The sequence below is a fragment of the Felis catus genome, chromosome A2, assembly GCF_018350175.1.
Source record: "Felis catus isolate Fca126 chromosome A2, F.catus_Fca126_mat1.0, whole genome shotgun sequence".
NCBI classification, from domain to species: domain Eukaryota; kingdom Metazoa; phylum Chordata; class Mammalia; order Carnivora; family Felidae; genus Felis; species Felis catus.
In genome coordinates this window covers 12,266,307-12,293,470 of record NC_058369.1, presented here as the reverse complement: position 1 = coordinate 12,293,470, position 27,164 = coordinate 12,266,307, and the positions used below count along the sequence as shown (strand labels likewise).

The 27,164-nt window shown below is 51.3% G+C and overlaps 1 protein-coding gene and 1 long non-coding RNA gene across 15 annotated transcripts in view; one reads left to right on the top strand and one right to left on the bottom strand.

The window, feature by feature from the left end:
• Window positions 1-2,395: 2,395 nt before the first annotated feature.
• Window positions 2,396-27,164, top strand: part of EPS15L1 (epidermal growth factor receptor pathway substrate 15 like 1) — a 98,409-nt gene continuing 73,640 nt past the window's right edge. For 7 of the 14 annotated variants that reach the window (XM_045047713.1, XM_023246793.2, XM_023246812.2 and 4 more), the window contains exon 1: window positions 2,396-2,511. Coding sequence is in view for 13 of the 14 variants with exons in the window: in XM_023246793.2 (XP_023102561.1) it covers window positions 2,479-2,511 (33 nt within the window). In the remaining variant the exon portion in view is untranslated. The remainder of the gene's footprint in view (window positions 2,512-27,164) is intronic. The other 7 variants (XM_023246818.2, XM_023246815.2, XM_045047694.1 and 4 more) reach the window with 2 other exon arrangements.
• Window positions 24,463-26,639, bottom strand: LOC102900540. The gene is made up of 2 exons (XR_439680.3): window positions 26,303-26,639; window positions 24,463-25,418 (listed from the first exon to the last, which is right to left on the bottom strand). It is a non-coding gene; the product is annotated as an uncharacterized LOC102900540 (long non-coding RNA).

The following is a 27,164-nucleotide window of genomic DNA, read 5'->3' as shown; positions in this document are numbered from 1 at the left end:
GGTGGTTACAGGAGTAAGAGGGAATCCCAGGCCGCTGGCTGGGTGGGACTCACACCACCAAGCCTCTGTGTCCAGGCAAGAGGATGCAGGAGAGTCTCTGTTGTCCTTGTCTCTATAGGCTCTGACACCAAGGCTGGAAGCCTGCATATGCCATTTCATGGACACCCGTGCCCATTGGTTTCCTGTCATGTTCTGTCAGAAAGAAGTGGGAAGGCAGGTGGAGAGGTGAAGCCATTTTTTTTTTTTTTTTCAGGCTTCTGCGGGCACCTCAGGCATGGTAAGAACAAAGCAGTGGCTTTAATGATGGGCAGAAGCAGCAATGGCTGGGGACAGCGGGCTTCCGGGTTCCTGCTCAGGGTCCAGTGATTTTGGGTTTTGGGCCACACCTTTTTCCCTTTTGACCTTTAGTCTTAGAAGCGCTTGAAGCTCCCTACAGTTACTAATCTATAGGCGACCTTATATGCCTATTCTGTTTTTCGCATACTTTTGTACTCATTCTCCCGTATGAAACATCCTCTGTGGGAAATACCTAAAATGACTTTTCCTGGGGTGCCTCGGCGGCTCAATCAGTTAAGTGTCTGACTCTTGGTTTCGGCTTCTGTCACGATCTCATGGTTCGTGGGTTCAAGTCCTGCGTTGGGCTCCGCGCTGTCAACATGAAGCCTCCTTGGGATTCTTTCTCTCTCCTCCTCTCTCCGCCCCTCCCCTGGGTGCACTCTCTCTCTTGCTCTCTCAAAATAAATAAATAAACTTAAAAAATATTTAAAAAAATAAAATGACTTCCTTATGGAACACAGACTAATAAAGCACTCAAGACAGCTAAAAGCCTTGATCACCGCACCTAGACCACCACTACGCTTTCCAGCTGATCCACTCCCTTCCGCCCATCTATGCTCGGTACATTTTGCCTGCTGCATCCAGAGCCACCACTCTAGAACACAAATCTGATCATGTTCAGATCCCTCTTGTGGCTTCCCATTGCTTTTTTGGGGGGAATGGGACAGAGGGAAAGGGAGAGAGTGAGAATCCTTTTTTTTTTTTTTTTTAAACACTCATTTTAGAGAGACAGAGTGAGAGCAGGGGAGGGGCAGAGGGAGAGGGAGACACAGAATCTGAAACAGGCTCCAGGCTCTGAGCTGTCAGCACAGAGCCCAACGTGGGGCTCGAACTCACAAGCTGTGAGATCATGACCTGAGCTGAAGTCGGACGCTTAACCAACTGAGCCACCCAGGCACCCCAGGAGAGAGAGTCCTAAGTAGGCTCCATGCTCAGCACAGAGCCTGACATGGGGCTCGATCCCACCACCTGGGATCATAGGATCAGTCAGATGCTCAACCAACTGAGCCACCCAGGTGCCCCTTCCCATTGATCTTTATACGGGGGATGGAGAAGTGTAGGAGCATGATGAGACTGAAAACTTAGAGCAGACAGCAAAACACTCTCAAGATGAGACCAGATGACACATGGTCTCATATCATTGCTCTTTACTCAGGGGTGTCTCATAAGATCAGCAGGAGCTTGTGAGACTCCCAAATGGAAGAGGGAGCCAGGAAGCTGTGTCCCACCCCTGAGATCACATGGCCTTCTAGCTTGCCTGCCTGAGAAACAGGGCCTGATCAGACTCACTGTGCCACCATCACAGGAGGAGGGCAGGTAAGGGGATGCCCACCTGCCCTGAAGAGACCTTGTGGTCAGCTGCCCAGGCTTCCTTCCTCATCTTGTTAGTGGAATCCTTACTCATCCTGTTAGTGGAATCTGGCCACAGAGGAGTGTGTGTCCCTCGCGAATGGAAGACAAAACGTCCGAGAAATAAATGCCCCCTCCAGTACCGGTTCTCCAGCAAACGTCCGGTGCCTGCTCTGTGCCAGGCACAGTGTGAGACATGGAGGTGGAACGACAGCAAACGTATATTACCACTCCCACTTTTCAGAAGGGGGGACTAGGGGCTCCGAGAAAGTACTTAAGTGACTTGCTAAGGTGATTTGCCTCCTGCTAGAAATGGGAGCTGGGAAATCATCACACGCACACACAGACACACACCCTCCCACCCACCCAACCCCACACACATACACCCTATCCTGGGAACAGCGAGTGTATTTGGGCACGGCGAGGTTTCTGACGCTCCGCGGGGTGCGTAACAACCTTCCCATAAGGATTTGCCAGGCGCACGGAAAAGGGAACGGCACCTGAAAGAATGACAGCATGTCAGATTTACGCTGTGGACGGAGGGGTAACGGGGCAAATAGGCTGGGCTCACATGGTGGGACCCGCGCGCCTAACCGGCCCCGCCTCCTCCCGGCCCGGGCTAGGTGTGCGCGGCCCCGCCCCCGCCCCTTCGGTTTCGGTTGCGCGTGCGCAGCCCTACTTCGGTCCCGCCCCTTCCCGGACTCAGCTGCGCGCGCACCGCCCCTCGCACCAGTGCGCACGCGCGGCCCCGCCCCCGTCTCCCCGGCGCTCGGAGCCCGAGTCCGCGGGAAGATGGCGGCCCCGCTCATCCCGCTCTCCCAGCAGGTATGGGCCAGCGGGCGGGGGTGCAGCGCCGGGGCGTAAGGCGCGAGGCGGGCACCCCGGGGAGACCGATGCGCGGAGAGGCCCACCCGGGCGGCGGCGGCTCGTGCTGACGGGCCCGCGCGGAGGGAGGGCGAGTGGGCGGGCGGTCCTGAAGGTGACAGGCCGGCCCGGCCCGCGGCCTCCCGCGCCCTGGAGACCCTCTGCGGGCGGCGTCCAGGCGGGGCTGCTGCATGTATCTGCATGGTTCAGGGCCCGGGCCCGGCTACGAGTCTGGCCTTCGCCGCAGCTCCCAGGCCGGGTGATGCACGGTGGCACTGGGCTCTCACTCTGGGAGGTGGGCGAGGGGAGCGAGCCTTTCTGCCGGTGCGACAGCCCCGCGAGTCTTTGTTTTCTGCCGGGTCCCAGCGCCGGCGAAGACGGTGTCCCCGCGGTGGTGGAGGGCAGAGCCCTGCCAGGGTCAGGACCCTCCAGCAGTGCGATCCCGGACTCATCCCTCCCTTGGGAGCTGTTTCTGCCACCCTTGAATTGAGAGAGAGGAGCTCGCACGTCTCCTTTCTGCGTCTTCAAATCTGCCTGATGGTCTTACTAAGGGGCAGTAACAGCGGGGCGACATATAACGTGCAAAAAAGAGCCTTGCGCAGACAGCTTTGCTTTCTGGGAAGGATGTTCATTCATTTATTTGTCTGTCAAATGTGCGTTGAGCCAGGTGCTGGGAGTGCAGCAGTCACCCAGACAGACAAGGTCGCTGCTCTCCTAGAGGTGACACTCTTATGGGAACTAGAAACTACCTGTGTCCTGCTAACGACAGCTGCCTTTATTTACTGAATACTTGTGTTGTACCAAGCGCCATGTTATAAGCACTTTGAACTATCTAGCACGGAGTTGGAATTAAGAGTGAAGACACGGGGTCATGTCATCTTGCTGTTTAGTTCTTGGGTCTGTCATTTATTTCCTTTGAGTGTGCTTGGGTGAAGTGCTCAGAACTCATTTGGAAAATGGAAATATAAAACATATAGGGATGATGTGAAGATTAAGCATGTAAAACGCTTAGTAAACAGTGCCTGGCACATCAAAGCACTCCGTGAAACTATAATTATTACCATCATTTAATTCTCTGGCAGATTGGGACATACGGGAATGTAGACCACAGCAGTAAGAATGCTGAACCTTAAGAGAGCTGATAGGTAGGTTGACATGACTGGTCAGCTTTTCCAAGGAGAGAGACATACCTGCTAAATCTTACAGGAACTAGCCAATTTGTAACACCGTCACGAAATTAAAAGTGTTAAAGGCCAGTGGTTATTAATTAATACATTCTTCTAAGAGGTATGAAAGTGCTATGTAAATTAGGTGCTCTGCAGATAGGGGGCATTATTATTAATAGCCAGTCGCTATAGTTTAGGATATGTGCATTGGGTGAAACTCACTTAGGCTCACTTAATGAGAAAGTGCTCCCATTTTTTTTTGGGGGGGGGAAGAATCTTTTTGAAAGTTCCTTTGACTTCCTGTCAAATTTTGAAAGCCCCGATTTGAACTGTGATGACAACAGTGGCTAATGTCTATTGAGTGTGTTGGAGTTTGAGCGCTTTCTAACATGTTGGCACTTATCCCCATTTTACTGATGCAGAATTAGGTTCAGAGGAAGGCCACTGTGAATTAAGGAACGGAAGCATGATTTGGGTCCTGTGATTCATGTGCTTAGCACCCTTTGGGATAAATTCCCAGTTCTTTCTCAGGAAGCCTCGCTGGTCTGGTGCCTGCCAGCCCTCTCCCGCCTCCTGCTTTCCCTGGTCCCCACACTGCAGCCATTCTTGCTGCTTTTCTGGTCCTCCCACGGTCCCAGCTTCCTCTGTCCTCAGGGTGTCTCGCTAGTTGTTCCTTCTTCCAGAAGTGCTCTTCCCTGTCTCTTCCCTTGGTGCTTTTGGTTCCTGGGTCCTTTCCCTCCTTCGGGTGGTAGCTCAGATGTCATTCTTCCCAGAGGCCTTTGCTGATCGCTTGTCATAAGTAGAGCCCCTTCCATCCCACCAGAAATGTGTTTTTTCCACACACCCCTCGGCACCAATCAGTGGTTTACACCCAGGCACCCAGGGAGAGCAGGTACAGGCCTCTTGATCCTGTGACCAGCCCCCAGGAGGTGTCAGGTAAACTCTTGAAGCACCCATGACTTATACATGCCAGCGCCATTTCCAGGTGGCTTTTCTTCTCTGTGTGTGGGATGGGGACAGGGGTGGGAGTTGCAAGAGACTGACAGCCAGGAGCCCATGACACGTTTAGGTCACAGACTTCTGTGCTTTTTCCTGTTCCTTTACACGTTTGTTGAACAAAGGCGTGACCAGGCTTTCTTCCTTCAGGTAGTTATCTGACATTTCTCTATACCTGTTCTTTTTTGTTGTTGTTAAGTTTATTTATTTATTTTGGGAGAGAGAGAGAGGGAGAGAGAGAGAGAGAGAGAGAGAGAGAGAGAGAGAGAGAGAGAACCCCAAGCAGGCTCCACGCTGTTGATGCAAAGCCCGGCACGGGGCTGGAACTCATGAACTGTGAGATCCTGACCTGAGCCGAAATCAAGAGTCTGACGCTTAACTGACTGAGCCACCCAGGTGCCCCTCTTTAAACCTGTTCTTATGGGAAGCTCTGCACTAGGTGTTCCTGTCGGCCAAGGGGTGAGGCTTAGCCCGTCCAGCTGCTTTCAGTCTAGCTGAGGGATCACACAGGTTCACAGATAATTTGCAGAGATGCGTGGATAGGATTCCAGGATAATTTCTGGTTGGGGGCATTCAGGGAGCCACCTGGAGCGCGAGGCTGTGCTCTGGTTGGACTGAGGTGTAGGGCACACTTGGAACATTCTTGGAACACGGAACTTGGAACATGGATGGCCAGGTGAAGGTGAGTAAAGCAGCTGCTAGCAGGGTTGCAGAGGGGAGAGGGGCTGTGTGTTTCCCCTCTGTCACCAGCACTTTTGCTATAGGCATCTTTCCTGGGCTGCTCCACAGTCCCCGGTGTCTGTGACACCTCTTTCCCTGTACAGTCTCTGATGACCCTGAATACGAATCTTGCTCTTGTGAAGGAAGAGTCAGGGTGGGTTTCTCCCTCCGTTGGCAGCTCAGTGATTTCCGTTTCTCCCTGCCTCTGAGCAAGCTCCCCTTTGCCTCTCCTACCCTGGAAGTGCATCTGTGTCCCTCCCCCCTTTGTACCGTGTGGTCTCGTAAGTGGCTGGTCATCATGCCATCCTTCACCCTGGTGGCCTGTCACTGGTTGCCCTTGAGCCTCACAGCACCGCTTCCTCTCTGTCTGCCCCATATTAGGGTCTCCCCGCAGAGCGTGCCCTTCCCCCACCAAGACCCTGCCGGAGTCCAGCCTCCTGTTTCTCCCTTGCCAGCCACCTCTGGAATTGGCCACTTCCTTACCACATCCACAAGTTCACAGGCTGCGGCTGCCCCCCTTCCTACTCAGCCTCTGCCTCCGAGTTCATTCCGCACAACCACCCCCTGCTCCAGAAGCTTCCAGCTACTCCCGTCTCCCTCCCCTCAGTATGTCCAGCTCGGCTGCCCCTGTGCTGCTCCGCCTGACCTTGCCAGCTTGCTCTCCCGCACTCGCACCACTCCACTTAGACCCTTGCTGTTCCCAGCGCTCCCCCCACACCCTCCATGGCTCTGTTGCCCCCACCTCATGCTGTGACCTCCTGCTGCGTCCTGCCCCACCTCCCGCCCACACCTCCCGCCCACGGGAGGCCACTCCCAGAGGCCTTCCTGGGGGTGTCTTCCATCAGTCCCACCAGAACGTCATTGTACCTCCTGTACCTTCTGTGGGTCCCTTGTGTGGCCCTCGACCTAGGAAGCATGCGGGAAGCGTTGGGCTCGCTGATGAAGAGAGTGTCCTGGGCACAAGGGGGTGCTCCCACCAATGCCACTGGGGTCCTCCTCCGCCAGGTACTTCCTGTGCCCACGCCCTTGAGACACATCATCTTTTTAATGGGTGCCATGTTCTGGAAGGTTTTTATTACCATTTCACAAACTGAGACCCACAGAGATTTAAGTAACTTGCCAAAGTCCCATAGTTGGTGGGTTGACCCCACATCCGTCTGCCTGCAGAGCCCCGCTCTTTCCCCTCTTCCAGGCGGCCCGCTGGGCTCCTCGCCCAGAGCAACACCCGGTGAACGTGTCTGCAGTGAATGCCAAGTGCTTGGGACACTTGGTTGTCCTTTCGTCCCTTGTTTTTTTTCCTCTAAAATAATTGCCAGTCTCTCTGTCTTACTAGAATGCTAATGGTGACGTGGTATAAATTGGTGGGGACAGAGCCAGGGTTTAGAGTAAAGATTGGCCCTGCCCCGTAAGATCCAGAATTCCCCGGCTGGCTCTTTGTCGTATTGACCTGCACTGGCCTGGTTTTTGTGGACTGAGTAGCTCCCAGTCGAGCAAGAACATACAAGTTTTGCTCCCTCTGCCCCAATTTTGCACTTTAAAGCAACTTTCCCACATCTGGCTCTTTACCCGATCAGCTGATCCCGGAAGTGGACTGTCTTTGATCAGATGGTACCCAAGATGCCTCAGGCCACTTGCCGTTAATGTGCCGACGGACGAACACAGCCGCCCCCCCCCCCCCCCCGAAGGAGGCAGCCCGTCAGCCACTCTGGGGGTGCCCTCGGGTTCTCCCCTCCCAGACTTCACCTGAGCAGCCAGCATCCCCTCGGAAAGCTCTTCCACATTCTTCCTCAAAGACACTTCTCCCACCCCGTTACCCCATGAGGTCCCTTCAGGGGGTGTGTGTTTTCAGTGTCATAGTCCCCAGATGTTCTCTCAGAGCCCTCGGTTGTGCGGTATTTTCCGTATCTCACTTTGTCCGTGTGCAAACTGGGCCTACCTCTAAGTATCTGCCTCCTGACAGCGGAGTATCAGCACCTCGCGGGGTGATGGGTGTGCCGTCAGAAAGCGCCTCTCGTTTGTGGATGGCGCTGTTCATTCGGCAGATGTGTGTCAGGCTTCTTCTCTTTGCTGGGCACCTCCTGGCCTGTGGGATGTAGCAGTGAACCTGAAGACAGCTCTGTCACCTGGAGCCGAGGTTCTAGGACGGGGTGGGGTGGGGGGGCAGACAGCAGGAAAGGAGCTAGTATATAGTCTGTCCCAGGGCCGTGTGGTCCACGCTGTGAGGGCTGTGAAACCGAGTTTACAATCCCACAGGTGAGGTGGGGAGGCCTCACTGCACAGGCACCAAGGACTGAGCAAAAAGGCATTTGGATTGCTCACCTCCCCTTCCCGAGTCACCGTGGTCCGTCTTATCCTCCCTCTATGAAGAGGTAAACTGGGGCCCAGAGGCAGAGGCCACTTGTGAAAGGTCACACCCCACAAGCTCGTACTGATACAGCTCATCTGACACAGATCTGGGGCTCTGAGCGGCACTCCAGTTTCTTTTTATTTATTTCTTCACTGCCAAGCATTCAGTGTGAGAGGTCATTTGGTTTTAAACAACGGCCGTGCTCCCTGGGTGCTAGGGGCTGTATCCGCTAGATGCTGTAGAGTCTGATGGAGAGAAGATCACGTGTTTAAATTTTTATTTTATTGTTTTGATCTCCTTTCCCTGGAAAGTCATGGGGGAAACGGAAAAGCTGCCTTTTCGTCTTTACAGAGGGTCAGCAGGTCGGTTTCCCTGCTGGCTTGGGTGTTCGGTGCCTCAAGGGGGAGGCAGAAAGGAAGGCGCCATGTCCGGCCCACGAGGAGGGTCGGCGTGGTCCGGGCCACGGTGGAGGCAGAGGCCACGGGTGGTCTGAGCTGGATGAGGGGCGGACGACTTGCTTCCACTTGGGTGTGTTGGAGACGGCTGCATGGAGGAGGAAGGGCGCCGGGGCTGGGCCGTGGGGACATTGGGAAGGAAGGGAGGGATGCTTTTTCAGACAGTGGCGGAGCAGAATGAACAGAAACCGAGGGATTGGAATCCCGGCTCAAAAGGGCCGAATGTGAGGCCGGGGCTGGGAACTTTGGGCTCTGCATCCCTCTTTTAGTTAGGGTGACTTGGGGATTAAAGGGAGAAGGTGGCTTGGTAAATGGGACATGGTCTGTGCCTGGCCTACAGATTGGCCCGAGACAAAAGGGACTGACAGGGTGTCTGCTTGCCTAGAGTGGCCGACGAGGGGGGTGGGGTAGAGTGGAGACCTGCCTGCTGTGTGGCCCAGAGGGCCGCTCCTGCTTAGAATGCTCTGCCCATTCTAGTGGTAGGGCCAGCCCTTAATGTCCCAAGCTGCTGGAGGGAGGGAGAGGTTACAGATGACCACAAACAGCCATCTCCTTGCACTTCCGCCTGGCTCTGCCTACTGGAGGGGACGGGGGGGGGGGGGGGGACTGTTGCACTCCTAATGGCAGAATTGATTTACTGATTACGTTCAGACTGGCTGATAAAAAGTCAGTTCTCCTTTTGTAGACACTGGCTGAAAGCAGGGAAGGGTGGTGCCAAGAAGCCTGGCTGTCCCTGTCTGCAGACTGGAGGCCGGCTTCTGCCCCTCCAGCGCGCTGCTCACCTGCATCCCACGCTTCCCAGTTCTGCCCTCCTCCCTGTTTGCTGTGCCCTGTGGCCCCTTGGCATTCTTTTCCAGTTGCTTGTTCAGGCGACATTCTGTCTTGCCCCAGGGCCTTTGCACATGCTATTTATTGCTCCTTTCTGGGATTTTCTTCCACCTATTATCTCTGGGTTAACTTCTACTCTTCATATCTCAGCTGGCACATCACTTCCTCAGGTAAAGCATTCCCTGACAGATTGGCTCAGCTTCTCTGTTACCGTCTGTGGGGATGCTTTGTACTTTTCCACATACCAGTTTGTAATTTCCTGTTGCTGGGATTATTTGATGGATGGTCAGTCTCTCCCACCACCTAGACTACGCTCAAAAAGGCCTGTTTTAATTTGTCCTAGTCCCCCAGGTGCTCAGTAATCCTGTTGAACAAATGGCAGAATGGTATGGCAGGTCCACACTGTGTGAGGTAGTGAGGAGCTGTGGCACGTTCTCGAGGAGTGAAGTGAGATGTTTAGATCTGACCGCTTGCGTAGAGAATGCACAGAGCTGGGCACTAGCTCAGAGATGCTTGTTGTGATATGGGCACGAAGTGATAAAGAGCAACCTAGGGCGCCTGGGTGGCTCAGTCGGTTAAGGGTCCAACTTCCGCTCAGGTCATGATCTCACGGTTCGTGAGTTCGAGCCCCGCCTCGGGCTCTGAGCGCGAGCTGACAGCTCAGAACCTGGAGCCTGCTTCGGATTCTGTGTCTCCCCCTCTCTTTCTGTCCCTCTCGCGCTCACACTCTGTCTCTTTCTCTCAAAAATAAGTAAACGTTAGAGCCTGGAGCCTGCTTTGGATTCCGTGTCTCTCTCTCTCTGTGCCTTGCCTGCTCATGCTCTGTGTCTCATAAATAAATAAATGTTAAAAAAAAAAAAAAAAAGAGAGCAACCTGGCATGAGGTTGTTTCTGGAAGAGGAGAGGGGTTGGTGAGTGGAGGACTGTGTGGGATGGTTGTTTGGGCAGAGGGGCCTTCTAAGTGGGGGGAGGAGGCAGGAGGAGGCAGGAGAAAGGGGCAGGTGTGGTGTGTGCAGCCAGCAGGGCCAGACCAGCTTTGCTGGGCAGTGCCAGGTGGGTGGCTGGGTCACCTTGCAGCAGGCCCCTCAGGCCTGGTGGGACCCCACGTTTAGGTGCAGTTGAGAAGCAGCCTGCCTCCTGGGGGTACCGTCAGGTTGCACTTTCTGAGCATCCACCCTGTGCTGGTATGAGAGCAAGAAGAATAAAACAGCCCCCGCCCTTTAGATAGCTCAGCTGGAGCCGGGCTCCCAGGCACACAGATAAGTAGGACCCCGTGTGGCAGACTCCTTCGTGGAGGTCAGGTGGCAGCCTGCATGGGTGGAATGAGTTGCCCTACAGGATTGGAAATAAGGACAGGAGGAAGAGGGGGCCTGGGTCTTCCTTCCTCCTTTCTCTCTTCTGTTCCGGCAGGACTGGAGGCAGTAGGGTACAGCCTTTCAGACTGGCTGCTCACCGCCCCTACCCCCCCACCCCCGCCCCACCCCGGTCCCGACCCGGGCAGAGTCCCCTTCCCCGACTCTGGGAACCCAGTTGTCGGGGAGAGATCTGGGGTGCAGGTATTGCACAGAAGTAAGGGAGTGTGTTTGGACACCCACTTTGTGCCCACTCACCACTGACTCCTCATTAGGGAAGTGTCATTGTCACTGTCCCTGCAGCTTCTTCTGAACAAGGAAACTGAGAAGGACAGAGGGAAAATGACTGGTTTCAGGCCTCTCAGGGAGGTGGGGTGCTCAGATCAGACCGCAGCTCCAAAGCTGGTGTTCCCTCCCATGGACACCACACCGGGGGGCTCCTGGGAGGGCAGGAGCAGCTGTGTCCCTGCTGTGTCCTGAGACCCTGCTGCAGGCAGGTGATCACCATCTGTTGATGGATGTCACACGCTCTGAATAGCAACCAGGAGCAGCGTCTGTAGCCGCCCTTGATGATAGTTGATTAGTGGAAATGTTTTCTGTGTCTTGGGTGGAGAAGCAGGCACCTTCTGCCCTGGGGATGGGAGTCAGGGAAGCCTTGGGAGACCAGCATCCTGATGGCCAGGCCCCCGCACGTTCGCAGGGCTCCCGGTGTCTCTTCACTTCCGCTATGAGAGGGTATGGGAGGGGGTTCTCTGATTTACTAGTGACAGTGACAGGCATGCCTGTTGATCCATAGAAACTTGGCTTTTCTGATCCACAAAGGTTGTTTTCAGTTTTATATACTCAGTGGGAAAAGGAAACGATCTTCTTTCAGACCACTTTTTTTTTTTTAATGTTTGTTTATTTTTGAGAGACAGAAATGGAGCACGAGCAGGGGAGGGGCAGAGAGAGACACGCACACAGAATCTGAAGCAGGCTCAAGGCTCTGAGCTGTCAGCACAGAATCCGACGCGAGGCTTGAACCCATGAACCCATGATCACGACCTGAGCCGAAGTCAGACATTTAACTGATGCCCCCCAGGCACCCCCCAGGCTGTTTTTAAAGCGGAAAGAATGAACCGAAAGAACTGTTGATGGTGAGGCCCTCACTTGGACACGCTTAAACCTGGACTGGAAGGCTCAGGGACTGGATTAGCCCTATAAAAGTCCCCACACCCTAGAAGCGGCAGTTTGTGGTTGGGGGTGCCAGAACCTGGTAGACCTAGGTGTGTGTTATTGAGAATGTTTCTCCTGTTGGGAGTTTTCTTTGACGAAGACTAGAACGGTCTCTGTGCCCGCAGGGCACCCCATATCCGTCGTGGGCGCTCTTCCCATGGTGAAGGGGGTTCCGTAGGGACGAGCGGACACCCACGGCTGCTGAGTGGGTGCGAGCCAGTGCTGTTGTTCCTGTCGCCCACACGCCAGACCAGGGAATCGGCATTTTCTTTCAAGCCAAGCTCGTCCGTCCCGTTGGCATTCGGCCTCTTGATTTAATTTTTTGTTGCCTTTGAGCCCCTCGAAAATACCTTTTGCTTCACAGCTACTACGCACTTAACCCTCTGTGTGTGAAATTGCACGTTTTATTTATTTACTTATTTTTATTTATTTTTATTTTTAGCATTCCTGGTATTTTTTAGAAATTGCACGTTTTAAAAAAAAAAATCATCAGTAAGGGGCGCCTGGGTGGCTCAGTCGGTTGAGCGGCCGGCTCCGGCTCAGGTCACGATCTCGCGGTCCATGAGTTCGAGCCCCGCGTCGGGCTCTGTGCTGACAGCTCAGAGCCTGGAGCCTGTTTCAGATTCTGTGTCTCCCTCTCTGACCCTCCCCCGTTCATGCTCTGTCTCTCCCTGTCTCAAAAATAAATAAACGTTAAAAAAAAAAGATCATCAGTAAGACTTAAGAACTAATAAAAGACTGGGGTGTCCTAGATGTTGGGAGGGGCTCAGCCGACTAGTTGAGAGAGAAAACGAGTACGACGTGTGCTGCAGCGTAGCCAGCGTTTGGTGAAATATTTTATCATTTTTTTGGCCAAGATCATTTGGTGTGGCATGCTGTAAGGACTGCGGATTTGATGCTTGTGGGACACGCCCTGCTTAGCAGCCTTGCCTGACTTCCCTTCCCACCCGCCACCGATTCTCTGTAAAGAAAGGCTGCTCCTCTGACTCGGCGGCGGCGGCGGCGGCGGCGGCGGCGGTAATAAGGGCGCTGATGGGTACAGCAGCGCCTCCCACTTGTGGAGTGCGCTTTGCCTTGATGCTGAAAGCGATCCTCAGGGCAGGCACTGTATCGTTCCCATTTTATGGAAGCGGAAACTGAGGCCCCGCTCTGCTGCTGAGTGGTGGAGCTGTGTCTCTACCCGAGCATCGCTCTCGCTGCACCCATCCCACCCTCTCCCTCCTGAGGCTCCATCTGTGAACAAACGATCTGTAAACAGACGTTTAAGGAAGGCCTGCTTATCCCACCAGCATGGCAAGAGGTAGAATAAATGTGAGATCTCCACCTCCCCCCCCCCCCCCCCCAGCTCCACCGAATTGAAAATGTAGGAGGGAGGCCTTGACAAAAATTGGACGTTTAAGAAATGTCTCATTTGTAAGTTCGGGGCTTATGGGAGTGTGGGGGAGGGAGGGAGGGAGGGACTCATCTCATTTGGGGGGGACTTTGGGAGGCTTTTTAAAGCAGGGGGTCATTTGTGGGGCTGGGAGGTAACTGGCCTTCAGCAGGCTCGGCCCCCCTCCCCGCAGGCATCGGGAATGATTTGGGGGGAGACCAGGAGCGGGAGGCACACAGCAGTAGAGCTTCTGCCAGAGCAGGAAGGAAAGCCGGGATTGAGGGCTGTGTGCCCGCGGTTGTGTGCAAGGACCTCTGAGTGAGTGTGTGTGAGCGTCCAGGTGGATGTGTGCGTGTGTGTGGGGGGGGAGTAGTGCAGCTAGCTGGGGGGTGGGGGCAGGAGATGGCTGTGGGGCACCTCGAGAGCTCGGCAGAGGCTTGGAACCCTCTTTGCCAACTCACACGCTTTGCCAACCACAGAGGGTCTTTTCCGAGCCGAGGAGCGACCGTGTGTAATTCCTCTCCCTGCTCCTGCCAGCATGTTTTCTCTTCTGTGTTTGTTCCCTGATCAGACCGTGATGCTCCGCTCCTCCGTGGAATCTGTGGAATCTGGAGCCTACTCGGTGCCTGGTGCCTAGAGGACCCCCAGGCTCCACAGAAGAGCAGTGGTGCCAGGAAGCTGATGATGCCATCCGCAGAGTGGAGGGGAGGGGCATGGAGAGCTGCTGACCCCATCCGCCTTGGGGAGCCCTGAGTCCCGGGCAGTGGGCTCTCTTGGCGGATGGCCAAATATCGGGCCAGGGCTCGGAAGATGGCCCAGGGTGTCTGATCTAGGAAAGGAATTTCAGGAAGATTCAGGGCCCCTTGGGGAAAGCTGGGAGTCTTGTGGGAAGTGGGCATTCTCGAGGAAGGTGGTAGGTGCTCTGCTGTGTGGGGCCCTTACTGCTGAGCTGTCGCCCCTGTGAGTCTGTTCAGGGCCTGCTCCACCATACAGAGGAAGGAAGGACAGAACGGATGGGGGCTGTTCTCTGGGATGCTAGGAGGAGCCATATCCAGGGAGGGCTCTGGGGAGGCCGGGGCTACTTTTCATCTTAAACGGCACTTTGGGGAGAATGAGCTCGAATCTGCTCCCTGCTCCACCTCGGCTGCCCAGGCAAGGTCCCGGGGGCTGTCATTGCCTGACCCTTTCCAGGGCCATCCACCTGCCCTCTGTGGCTGCACTCAACCCTCCTACTGCTCTCCACACGCCCGTCCCCCGGTCCCCTCAGGACCCTCCTCCCTTGGTGTTTTCCCGCCAGTGGTGCCTCCTTCTGTCTGTGTTGCTGGTGTCCTTGGCCTGCTTGTTGCCTTGCATCCCTTCGGGCAGGCTCAGCTGGGGCAGGGCTGGTCTTCCTGCCCTCGCAGGTGCGTGTCTGGGCTGCCGAGTGCCCCTGCTATCCCCGTCTTTTCCTCCCAGCCCTTAATGGCCCTCAGTGTGTGTTGTCGCGTGTAATGACATTCCCCTCCAGACTAGGAGCTCCACGAGGCATTCTGTAGAAATGGCAGAGGTTTCCACCTCGATGGCCCATAGGGACATCTCAGAGAAACGTGTGAAGGTGAATGGCTCATGTTGTCCGTGTTTGTGTGCCGTGAGTGGCTGCATTCCTTGGCCTCATCATCCTGGAGGCCTGCCCAAGTCTCTCCCTGGTTGCTTCCTGTGGGTGCTCCCCTGTCACCCACTCTGCGTAGCTAAGTGCATATTCAGTTCACTGGCTCGTGTGCACATCTGCTCAGGTCGCCTTGGGGATCACGTTCCGGGCTTTTCAGCAGGGCGGACACACACCCTGTTACCTCACTGTGTCCACTCTTGTGGCTGGCTGAAACCGTGCTGAATGAGCCCAGGTCCCTGGCGGCCCCCTCTGTCCTAGAGCCCACCTTGCCCATCGCTGACCCCTCGCTCAGGCTCCGGAGGCTTCGGCTGTGCATCCCGCCATCCCCTCATGTCCCCTGGCACCTTGTGCTGCAGTCACGGGCTCACTTTGCCTGCGTGTCTCCCCATCTTGAGCCCTAGAGCTGTGTCTCACACCCTTTTGTATGCTTGATTCCTCCTCATAGTGTGAACTTAACCTTTGGTTTGTTGATTGAGTGAATGAATGAATTTATAAGCCCAAGGGCAGACCACTCTTTCAGGAAGTCTTCTGGGAAAGGGGCGGTCAGTAGCTTGAGGTAGAACTGGGCTGAGGGAACATTTACGGGATGGGATACATTTTCGCATGGGAGACGGTGGAAGGAGAGGACAAGGGAGAGCACAGAACTGTAAACAGCCAGCACTGGAGGAGAGCTCACCCCAGGTCAGTCTCTGGTGGTGGGAATGCTTCTCCTTATTTTCCAGATGAAGAAACTGAGGCACAGAGAGGCTGCTCACCTTCCCCGGGGTTGCACAGCACACTAGTGGTGGGGTAGGACTTGAGTCCGCATCTGCCTGGTGGCACTGTTGACCTCTGTGTGGGTCTGCTTCCCCTGGTGCTGGGAGTGCGGGGCCAAGAGGTGTGGGTGGAGACCTTTGGGACTCAGTGTAGGTCCTGCCTCCTGCACAGGGTGGCATGTCAGGGCGGGAAGGTTGCCTCGGGTGACCTCGGTTTCTCTTTTACTTCCATTTCTGGTAGATGGGGCAAGAGCAGTGGGCTCCCAGCAGTGCTGAAGCGTTTACGCCTCGAGTCTCCAGGTAGTTCTGGCCCTGAACTCCCTCTGGCTGTGTTGGTCGCCTTGATGCTTCACTGTGTGTCCAAACTTTCAGGCATGGTTCTCTTGCTCTTTGGTTCTCCTTGTGGTTGGGGACTGCAGCCCTTCCCCCCCCCCCCCCCCGCTTCCCGTCCCCACCGCAGGCCTTGAGTTCCTAGCGGGCTGGGTGGAGGTGCCGTACCTTGTGCCGAATGGCAGGTACACACACCTTCAGCTCGTCTTTCTTTCGTCATGGTGGTCATTAGGGTCCCCAGGGAGGATCACGTAGCTTCAGACCCCTCTTCTCCTTGAATGTGTCTCTTTCCCTTTTCTGTCTTACTCACAAAAGCAGTGAAGCAGGGTGCACTGATGTAGAACGCTGGCAAACTCAGAGCCACAGGGGGCAACCACGTCTCTTAGCCTATGGCTTCCGTCCTGCCACATTCAGGTCCGTGTACATATATGACCGCTGTGCGCTTGTAGCCAGGCCGTGACCATGTGTGCTGGCTTGGACCCTCCCTTTGCAAATACCTGACGATCATAGCCCACGCATAAGGGTTCTGCCCTTGATGTTTTTTTTTTTTTAATTTTTTTTTTAACGTTTATTTATTTTTGAGACAGAGAGACAGAGCATGAACAGGGGAGGGGCAGAGGGAGAGGGAGACACAGAATCCGAAACAGGCTCCAGGCTCCGAGCTGTCAGCACAGAGCCTGACGTGGGGCTCGAACTCACAAATCGCGAGATCATGACCTGAGCCGAAGTCGGACGCTTAACTGACGGACGGAGCCACCTGGGCGCCCCTCTGCCCTTGCTGTTTTTACTTCTTTATGGTGTATTCTTCTAACCTGTTTTCAACCTTTGCTGTCACCTGCAGTCCTTGCCCTCAAGCAGGGTGAACTGATACGTCCCTCTTGCCTTTCCCCACGTCCTGCATAGTTAATCACTTCCTCAGGGTAGACCTCCCAAGGGGAGACCTTGCAGTAGTGGAAGGGTGTGTGTGTGTGTGTGTGTGTTAAAGAAGTGCTAGTTTTTACTTTTTGACAAAAGTATGACAGTGCTGGTGATAAAGCTACTCTTTGTTCATCATACTTAACACGTGAAGCAGCTTATACCATTAAGATCCTTGCCAAAGCAGAGACATATCAAATGTCGGTCTTTCTGTAAAATTTTACACACACTCGAAGTAGAGGGAAGAGTTTGTGATGAACTCCCATTTCTCACCACCCGTTTACAACAAACGTCATTTTTTCAAATCTCTCTGCACTTGTCTACCGTCCCTTGACCTCCTCTGCCATATACATTTTTATTTCTGAGGTTTTTATTTTAAATCTCAGAAATCACGTTTCAATATGCATCTCTAACAGTAAGACCATTTGTCTTTACATGACCATAGTGCCCTATCAACACCATTTTATCTATGTATTTGTTTATTTATTCATTCATTCATTCATCCATTCATTCATTTTTAAAGCTTATTTTGAGGGAGAGGGAGAGAGTGCATGCATGGATGAGTGGGAGAGGGGCAGAGAGAGAGGGAGAGAGAATCTCAAGCACACGGAGCCCGATGTGATCATGACCATGAGATCATGATCTGAGCCAAAATCAAGAGTTGGACGCTTAATTGACCGAGCCACCCAGGAGCCCCAACACCTTACACATTTAATTATTCCTTAGTATTACCCGACTGATATGCAGTCCCTATTCAAATTTCCCTGATTGTCTGAAAACGTGACCTTGTTATTTGGTTGTGAGGCCTCCTGTCTCTCTCACTCTCTTTTAAAAATTTATTTTGGGATAATTGTAGATTTACATGCAGTTTGGAAAAATAATGCAGGGTGGCCCTGTGTATCCTTCACTCAGTTTCCTGCAGTGGTAACATTTTGCAAATCTGTAGTACACTATCACAACCAAGACTTTGACATTGCTGGGGTCAGATGCAGATGGGCTCCATCCCGCACAAGGATCCCTCCTCTTGGTCCTTTTTAGCCACTCCCCTTACTTCCTTAACCCCTGGTAACCACTGATCTGTTCATTTCCATAATTTCAGCATCTGAATAATGTTGTATAACGGAATCATGTAGCATGTAACCTTTGGAGATTGGCCTTTTTTACTTAGTATAATCCTCTGGAGAGAGTTTTCCAGGTTGTTGTGTGTATCAGTAGTTCATTTGTTGGCATTTTTCATTGGCAGGTAGTCTTCCATGGGGGGGGTCACAGTTCGCTTAACTCATTGAAGGATGTCTAGTGTGTTTCCAGTTTGGGGCGATGATGAATAAAGCTGCACTGAACATTTGAGTACAGGGTGTTATGTGAGCCTAAGTCTTCATTTCTCTGGATGAATGCCCAGGACAGTTGCTGGGTCTCATGACAGTTGCAGGTTTAATTCTTCCTAAGAAACTGCTAAACTCCAAATGTCCATCGACAGATGAATGGTAAAGAAGATGTGGTGTGTGTGTGTGTGTGTGTGTGTGTGTGTGTGTGTGTGTGTGTGTGTTAATACACACTCCATACATACAATGGAGTATTAACTCGGCAACCAAAAAGAATGAAGTCTTGCCATTTGCAACAACATGGATGGAACTAGAGGGTATTTGCTAAGCAAAATTAGAGAAAGACAAATATCATATGACTTCACTCATGAGGAATTTAAGATACAAAACAGATGAACAGAAGGGAAGGGAAGCAAAAATAATATAAAAACAGGGAGGGGGACAAAACATAAGAGACTCTTAAATATAGAGAACAAATGGAGGGTTGCTGGAGGGGTTGTGGGTGGGGGGGTTGGGTTACATGGGCAAGGGGCATTAGGGAGGACACTTGTTGGGATGAGCACTCACTCGGTGTCACACAGGGGATGAATCACTGGATTCTACTCCTGAAATCATTACTGCACCATATGCCAAGTAAAGTAAAAAATAAATTAATTAAAAACAAAGAAACTGCTAAACTGTTTCCCAGAGTAGCTGTACCTTTTTACCATCCTACCGGCAACGTGGAAGTGGTCCAGTTTCTCTGCATGCTCACTGGGGTCACTGTTCTTTTGGCCATTCTGATAGGTGTGTGGTGGCATCTGCAAGTGGTTCTGATTTGCATTTTCTCTAATGACCAACATATGCTGACCATCTTTTCGTGGCCTTACTTGACATCTGTGCATTCTCTTGGTGAAATGTCTCGTGCCTGTGTTCTCATTTGATTGTTTGCTTTTTTGCTGCTGAATTTTGAGAGCTCTTTATATATGCTGGGTACTAATCCTTTGTCAGATCTGTGATTTGCAAATATTTCTGTGGCTTGGCTTATCCTCCTCTTACCAGGGTCTTTCACATTTTTAATTTTGATCAGGTCCAACTTTATCAATTTTTCCTTTATGAGTCAGGCTGTTGGTATCAAGTCTAAGAACTCTTTGCCCAGCCCTTGATCCTGAATATTTTCTCCTATGTTTTTGCCCAAAAGTGTTACAGTTTTCCGTTTAAGCCTGTGATCCATTTGGAGTTAATTTTTGTAGAAATCTAGTGTGAGATTCTGTTGAGGCTCCTTTGCTTTTCTTTTTCTTTCCTTCTCTTTTCGTTTTTTAAGTTTATTTTGAGAGAGGCAGAAACAGTGCGAGTAGGGGAGGGGCAGAGAGAGAGGGAGAGAGAGAGAGAATCCCAAGCAGGCTCTGTGGTGCCAGCACAGAGCCTGACACAGGGCTCGAACTCACAAAACCGTGAGATCATGACCTGAGGTGAAACCAAGAGTTGGACACTTAACCAACTGAGCCACCCAGGTGCCCCAAGGCTCTTTTTCTTCCATTGGATGTCCACTGGATGTCTAGTTGCTTCCGCACCGTATGTGGAACAGGCCTCTTTCCTTTTCCTAAATGGCTCTGCACCTTTGTCAGGACTTGGTTGGGCACACCTGTGCCTCTTTCTTGGTTGGGCACACCTGTGCCTCTTTCTGGGCTCTGGGCTCTGTTCCCTGGCCCTGTGTGTCTACCCCTCCGTCGCTGCCATGCCGCCTCCATTACTGCAGCCTCATAGTGAGTCTTGAAATCAGGTAGACTGGTTCCTCCTGCTTTCTTTTTCTTTTTCAGAATTGTTTAGCTATTTTGGTTCCCTTGCCTGTCTCCATACATTTTAGAATAACCTTCTTTTTATCTACCAGAAAATCTTGCTGGGGTTTGGTAGGAATCAAGTTAAAACCTGCCTATCAGGGGTGTGTGGGGTGGCACTACCCTCCAGAAAAGCCACTTGGCCATCTTCCCACCGGCAGGGCCCAAGATGCTTGTTCCCTCTTTGCTAGCTCTGCCCAGCAACCTCTCTCTGACCCCGCCAAACTGATAGCAGGCGCTGGCGCGTCACTCTCTTTTGTAATACCGAAATTGAACATTTCCCTCAATTTTGCCACATCTTTTTCTTTCTGAGTCACCTTTGTCTTTGACTTTGCTCATTTTTAAATGAAGATGTCTTTTTCCTTGTGACTTATAAAAAGCTCTTTCTCACCTCAGTGTTCTCCTTCTGTCAGCAATGCTTACCTTACCTGGGGTTTAGATCCCCTCCCCCCCCGCCCCCCCCCCCCCCCCCCCCCCCCCCCCCCCCCCCCCGGCGATGGTGCCGTTGGAGAGAACTGGTCGTTGCTGGGCAGTTAGGGATGCTCCAGTGTTTTCTGATGTTTTTTGAATGCTGCTGAGCTAAATCCCACTTTCCTCAGCTGCAGAATATGACTGTGCACACAGCCAAGATGATGGCTTTGTAAGCAGGGAGGGCAGCTAATGCCAAGTGGAAGACAGAAATGCAAGGATTATTAAGTGAGTACTGGGCTGCATTTTTGCATCGGCTTCTGGTTTTCCAAGTAGAAACTCAGAACGGGATGTCTTTTAGTGTTACATGCCTGATTCCTGCAAAACTTGGCAACTGGGTTGAAAAACACAACCATTTGCATTTCCCTGATGGTGAGTGACATTGAGCATCTTTTCATGTGCTTTGGCCATCTGGATGTCTTTAGGGAAATGTCTGTTCATATTTTCCGCCCATTTTTAATTAGATTATTTGGGTTTTTTGTTTGTTTTTTTGTTTTTTTTGTTTTTGGTGTTGAGTTGTATCAGTTCTTTTTATATTTTGGATACTAACCCTTTATTGGATATGCCATTTGCAAATATTTCCTCCCATTGGTAGGTTGTCTTTAGTTTTATAGTTTGTTTCCTTTGCCATGCAGAGGACTTTTATTTTTACCTTGTCCCAATAGTTTATTTTTGCTTTTGTTTCCCTTGCCTCAAGAGGCCTATCTAGAAGGATGTTGCTATGACTAGTGTTGAAGAGATTACTGCCTGTGTTCTCTCCTAGGATCTTTATGGTTTCAGGTCTCACATTTAGGTCCTTAATCCATTTAGAGTTTATTTTTTGTGTATGGTGTACAAAAGTGGTCTAATTTCATTCTTTTGCATGTTGCCGTTCAGTTTCCCCAGCACCTTCTGTGAAGATACTGTCTTTTTCCCATTGCATAGTCTTTCCTGCTTTGTCAGAGATTAATTTCTGGGCTTTCTATTCTGTTTCCATTGATCTATCTAAGCAGTACCATACTGTTTTGATTAGTATAGTTCTGTAATATAACTTGAAGTCTAGAATTATGACACCTCCAGCTTTGTTTTTCTTTTTTCAAGATTGCTTTGGCTATTCGGGGTCTTTTGTGGTTCCATAGAAATTTTAGGATTTTTTATTCTAGTTCTGTGAAAAGTGCTGTTGGTATTTTAATAGGGATTGCATTTAAATCTATAGATTGCTTTGGGTGGTATAGACGTTTTAACAGTATTTGTTCTTCCAAAATAACTCATCATCAGAGAAATACAGATCAAAACCATAACAAGCTATCACCTCCCATCTGTCAGAATGGCTAAAATCAAAAACCCAAGAGACAATAAATGTTGGCAAAGATGTGGAGAAAGGGGAACCCTTGTGCACTATTGATGGGAATGCAAACTGGTGCAGCCACTGTGGAAAACAGGATGGAAATTCCTCAAAAAATTTAAAATAGAACTATCCTACTGGGTGTCTATCCAACGAGTACAAAAACACTAATTTGAAGGGATATATGCACCCTTATGTTTATTGCAGCATTATTTACAATAGCCAAACTATGGAAGGAGCAGCCCAAGTGTCCATTGATAGACGGATGGATAAAGAAGATGTGGCGTATGTTATTCAGCCATAAGAAAGAATGGAATCTTGCCATTTGCAATGATGTGGATGAAGCTAGAGTATATTATGCTAAGTGAAATAAGTCAGCTAGAGAAAGACAAATACCATATGATCTCACTCATATGTGAAATTTAAGAAACAAAACAAATGAACAATGGAAAGAAGAGACAAATCAAAAGAGATTTTAATTTTTTTAAAAATTATTTATTTTTAGGGGCGCCTGGGTGGCTCAGTCGGTTAAGCGGCCGACTTCGGCTCAGGTCATGATCTCGCGGTCCGTGAGTTCGAGCCCCGCGTCGGGCTCTGTGCTGACAGCTCAGAGCCTGGAGCCTATTTCAGATTCTGTGTCTCCCTCTCTCTGACCCTGCCCCGTTCATGCTCTGTCTCTCTCTGTCTCAAAAATAGATAAACGTTAAAAAAAATTTTTTTTTAAATTATTTATTTTTAAACTTTTATTTATTTATTTTCAGAGAAAGAGAGTGTTCACACAAGTGAGGAGGGGCAGAGAGGGAGAGAAGCTCAAGCAGGTTCCACACCGTCAGGGCAGAGCCCAGCGTGGGGCTCGAACTCATGAACTGTGTGATTATGACCTGAACCAAAGTCAAGAGTTGGAGGCTTAACCGACTGAGCCACCCAGATGCCCAACCTTTTTTTTTTTTTTTTTTTTTTTTTTTTCAAGAGAGAGAGTGTGAGCAGAGGAGAGAGGCAGAGGGAGAGAATCTTAAGCAGGCTCCATGCCCAGTGTGGAACTCAACATGGGGTCCGTCTCATGACTGTGACATCATGACCTGAGCCGAAATCAAGAGTCTGACACTTAACAGACTGAGCCACCCAGGTGCCCCCCAAAAGACTCTTAACTATAGAGAACAAACAGTTGGTTACCAGAGGGGAGGTAGGTTGGGGGATGGGGGAAACAGGCGATGGGGAGTAAAGAACACAGTTATCTTGGGGCGCTTGGGTGGCTCAGTCAGTTAAGCATCCCACTTCAGCTCAGGTCATGATCTTGCAGCTCATGAGTTCAAGCCCTGCGTTGGGCTCTGTGCTGACAGCTCAGAGCCTAGACCCTGCTTCTGATTCTGTGTCTCCTTCTCTCTTTGCCCGTCCTCTGCTCATGCTCTGTCTCGCTCAAAAAGAAATAAACATTAAAAAAAATTTAAAGAGTACAGTTATCTTGATGAGCACTGAGTAGTATATAGAACTGTTGAATCACTATATTGTACACCCGAAACTAACAAAACACGTGTGCTAACTACACTGGAACTTAAAAAAAGAAGATATCTGACAGTAAAAAAAGAAAGAAAGAAAGAAGGAAAGAAAGAAAGAAAGAAAGAAAGAAAAGAAAGAAAGGAAGAAAGAAAGAAAGAAGGAAAGAAAGAAGAAAGAGAAAGAAACGAAGAAAGAAAGACAGAGAAAGAAAGACAGGTAGATAGATACAGCCATTATGGGGTCTTGGCTTTCTTGGGGAAATCAGTGACAGGCTGTGCTGGTTTTCAAGTCGGTTTATGTACGCGAGTTGAGCCTTGCAGTCTGACCTCTTCACTGGAATAAAATGCACAGTCATATAATCACGAGTCTGCATTTTCCCAGGCTACCATGCTTGGGAGGCTGTGCTGTTCCCGAGGGCCCAGCTGCCTGGGCTATTTTTGCAGCATGCAGAGTAGGTTAGGGCCACGTGACCTGGGTGTTCCTCTGGCTCTGTCACTCATTGGCTCTGTGACCCTAGGCAAGGTAACCTCAGTCTTAGCACCTGTACATTGGGTACCTGTGCTGTAGTGTGGTTGGAGGATTAAATGAGGTACTGGATGGAAAACAGTGAGTGCTTCATAAATGTGATCCCCTATTTGTTAGTGCAAGAAATTAAACCTTTTTTAAAAAGTTCCAAAACAGAGGCACCTGAGTGTTCAGTTGGCTAAGCATCTGACTCTTGATTTCGGCTCAGGTCATGGTCTCACGGTTTGTGAGTTCAAGCCCCGTGTCAGGCTCTATGCTGACAGTGCAGAGCCTGCTTGGGATTCTCTCTCTCTCTCTCTCTCTCTCTCTCTCACTCTCTCTCTCACTCTCTCTCTCTCCCCCCCCTTCCTCTGCTTGTGTGCTCTCTCTCTCTCTCTCTCTCAAAAATAAATAAATAAAAAAAAAAGAAAACTTAAAAGTCCTAAAACAAAAACTAGTTTCCTTTAAAGAATGCCATTTTGAAATGAGCAAGGCTGGCAATTGTTTGCTTTGTTTTGCACGAGAGCACATCCTTTCCTGGAAGAGTGGGAATTCTCCTGGTTCCAGGCATAAGGATTTAGGTAGGGTCCTGCCTGTGGACAAAAGTGGGGATCTGAACTGGGTGAATTCAATCCTGGGAGACTTAGGAGTGGCTGGAACCCCGATCTTCAGAAGATTTCCCCTCCAAAGTGGTTCTGCTGTGTCCTTCCTTCATCTCGAGCTGCGTTTCCCCAGCCTTAAAACTGCATGTGCTCACATGAACTGTGGTGTTTTAAAGCCCACCCCACAGAAGGGTGTGAACTCCTTGCTACGCTCCCCTCCCTGTCATCCCCGCTTGTAAAGTGCATCTAGGCTGGAGGAGAGAGCAAAGAGGCCACAGGAACTTTTCATGTTATCTCTGTGTATTTTAAGATACGACAAGCAACTGAAAGGTCAAAATCAAACTTTTGACTGAACCTCATCAATGATTCGGTCACTGTAAGTTGAAGCTGGCCCCTTAGCAGAGTGAGTTGGTGAAGGAGATTGCCGTCCCAGGCCGGCTCTGTCCTGCTTCCATTTTCTAAGACCTCGCCCAGCTCTCCGCAGCCTCTTACACTGAAAGCCCCGTCCCCCCTTTCTGTGTGTGCCCCAGGCTTTGTCTGGGGTCAAACAAAAGCAAACAGTGCAGGTGTCCACTCTCAGCGCGCCCTGCCCCAGCAGCTGCAACACTCCCTCTGGGAGCCGCTGCCTGCGCCTGCTAGTTGTGACGCTGCGAGCTGGTTGTGACGGAGGTCTTGCCCAGGAGCTGGCCACATAGACTGCCTGTCTTCGGGAGGTTCATGGTGTTGGCTAGCAGCAGGTGTCTTCAGTGGCGCATCGGGCAGCTTGCAGACCTGACTCCACCCGTCCCCAGGCTGAGGCAGTGTGGTGAGAGCAAGTACCAATTAGATCTGGTGGTGTCCCTTCTTTCTCCCCTTCGGCTTTTGCAGTAGCTGAAGTGTGAGTAATCAAATCAAAACCTCTAATTGCGGTCTTTGTCCCAGCTTCACTAAATCGACTTCCAAAGAGAGGAATAGTCGAGGCTTCTCCAGTGGTTTTTCCGTCACCTGTGGATCATGTGGGATTAAAACCTGGCCACAGAATGCCTGGGGGATGAGCCCTTAGCACAGACGGTTGGAGCTTTGGGTCTGGTGCTGCAGAGGCTTTTCAGGGTCTTGTTTTTCTTGATTGTGGATCCAGTAGCACAGAAGCATTTGGGAAGTTTGGGGCAGTCGTTGACTCTGTATGCCCCCAATACCGTAACTTTTGTCCTGGAATTATAGCAGCTTGGAAACTTCTTTCTTGCCTGCCGTGAGATCTTAAAAAAAAAAAAAAAAAATCCCACTGGCAATGCATTTCAGACTCTCTGATTATTGGTGGGAAGGGGATCTTTGCCATCAAGGTGGAGGTCCCTGGGGCCTGCGCATTCCCTTCCCGTGAACCACCGGCACGGGATGTGTTGTCAGGATCCGGCCACTGTCCCCTTGACAAACAGCCTGCCTGACTTTGCTTCCTCTGCCGGCCTTACCTCCTCTGAGGAGATGTGATGTGCTTTGGAAAGACGCCAGAGGTTTAAACCCAGGAGGTCACACGGGGTGTGATGGCGGGCACTGCCGTCTAAGGCCCCTGGGAGCTGAGGGTGACAGACTCCCCCAGTGACAGTGTGGGGCAAGTGCACCAGGCAGGAGGAAGCAGCCAGCCGGGGAGTGGCTGAGGCCATGTGCTTACCTCTTTTTTTTTTTTTTTATGTTTTTATTTATTTAAAAAAAAAATTTTTTTTTCCAACGTTTTTATTTATTTTTGGGACAGAGAGAGACAGAGCATGAATTGGGGAGGGGCAGAGAGAGAGGGAGACACAGAATCGGAAACAGGCTCCAGGCTCTGAGCCATCAGCCCAGAGCCCGACGCGGGGCTCGAACCCACGGACCGCGAGATCGTGACCTGGCTGAAGTCAGACGCTTAACCGACTGCGCCACCCAGGCGCCCCTGTTTTTATTTATTTTTGATACAGAGAGAGACAGAGCATGAGCAGGGGAGGGGCAGAGAGAGAGGGAGACACAGAATCTGAAGCAGGCTCCAGGCTTTGAGCTGTCAGCAGAGAGCCTGACGTGGGGCTCGAACCCACGAACCGTGAGATCGTGACCTGGGCTGAAGTCGAACACTTAACCGACTGAGCCACCCAGGAGCCCCCCGTGTGCTTACCTCTTGATCCTTCTCGCTGGTGGTGTCTCCTTTTCTTTCTCAAGCCATGGCTCCTTCTTCCCCAGCCTTCCTTTTTACATTGGTCTGCGTTTGGTTTTCCCTGTTTTTTCAGGATTTCTCCCTTTCTTTCTGTTTTGACTTTCCTCTCTTCCCCTTCAGACCTTCATGCTCTTTTCCTTCTATTTCCATCCTGTCTTGGTGGTGTTCTCTGCACTTTCACCTCTTCATACACTCAGAGGTGTTGGGATCCTCTAGAGGAGCTGACTGTAATCTCGACATTATTTGTAATTGTTTTTAATGTTCACTTTTTGAGAGAAAGAGAGAGAATGCCAGTGGGGGAGGTGCACAGAGAGGGGGAGACACACACACACACACACACACACACACACACACACACACACACAGAATCTGGAACAGGCTCCAGGCTCTAAGCTGTCAGCACAGAGCTTGATGCTGAATTCGGACCCATGGACCGCAGAGATCATGACCTGAGCTGAAGTCGGACGCTTAACTGACGGAGCCATGTGGGTGCCCCTGGAGCTGACATTTTAGTGGCTGCCTAATTTCTTCCCTGGCTGACACCTCCCCTGGGGGATGGCTCGCCGGGGTCGGGAAGAGAGGCCACGGACGCGCGGTGCAAAGTGTGAGGGCTTGGCCATCCACCAGGCCAGACCCAGACGTGGCCTCAGTGAGCCACATCGGGGAGCCACATGACTGTCGACTGGGTGGTTACCTTCTCTAAATAGTGACGTCTTGGGATCTGATGGCTGGAATGTGGAATGTCTTCTGTGCTGAGCTGAGGACTTCGTACTTCCTGCCTGCCACAGTAGGAGTGGCCACTGGCCAGCTGTCTCCCAGTGGG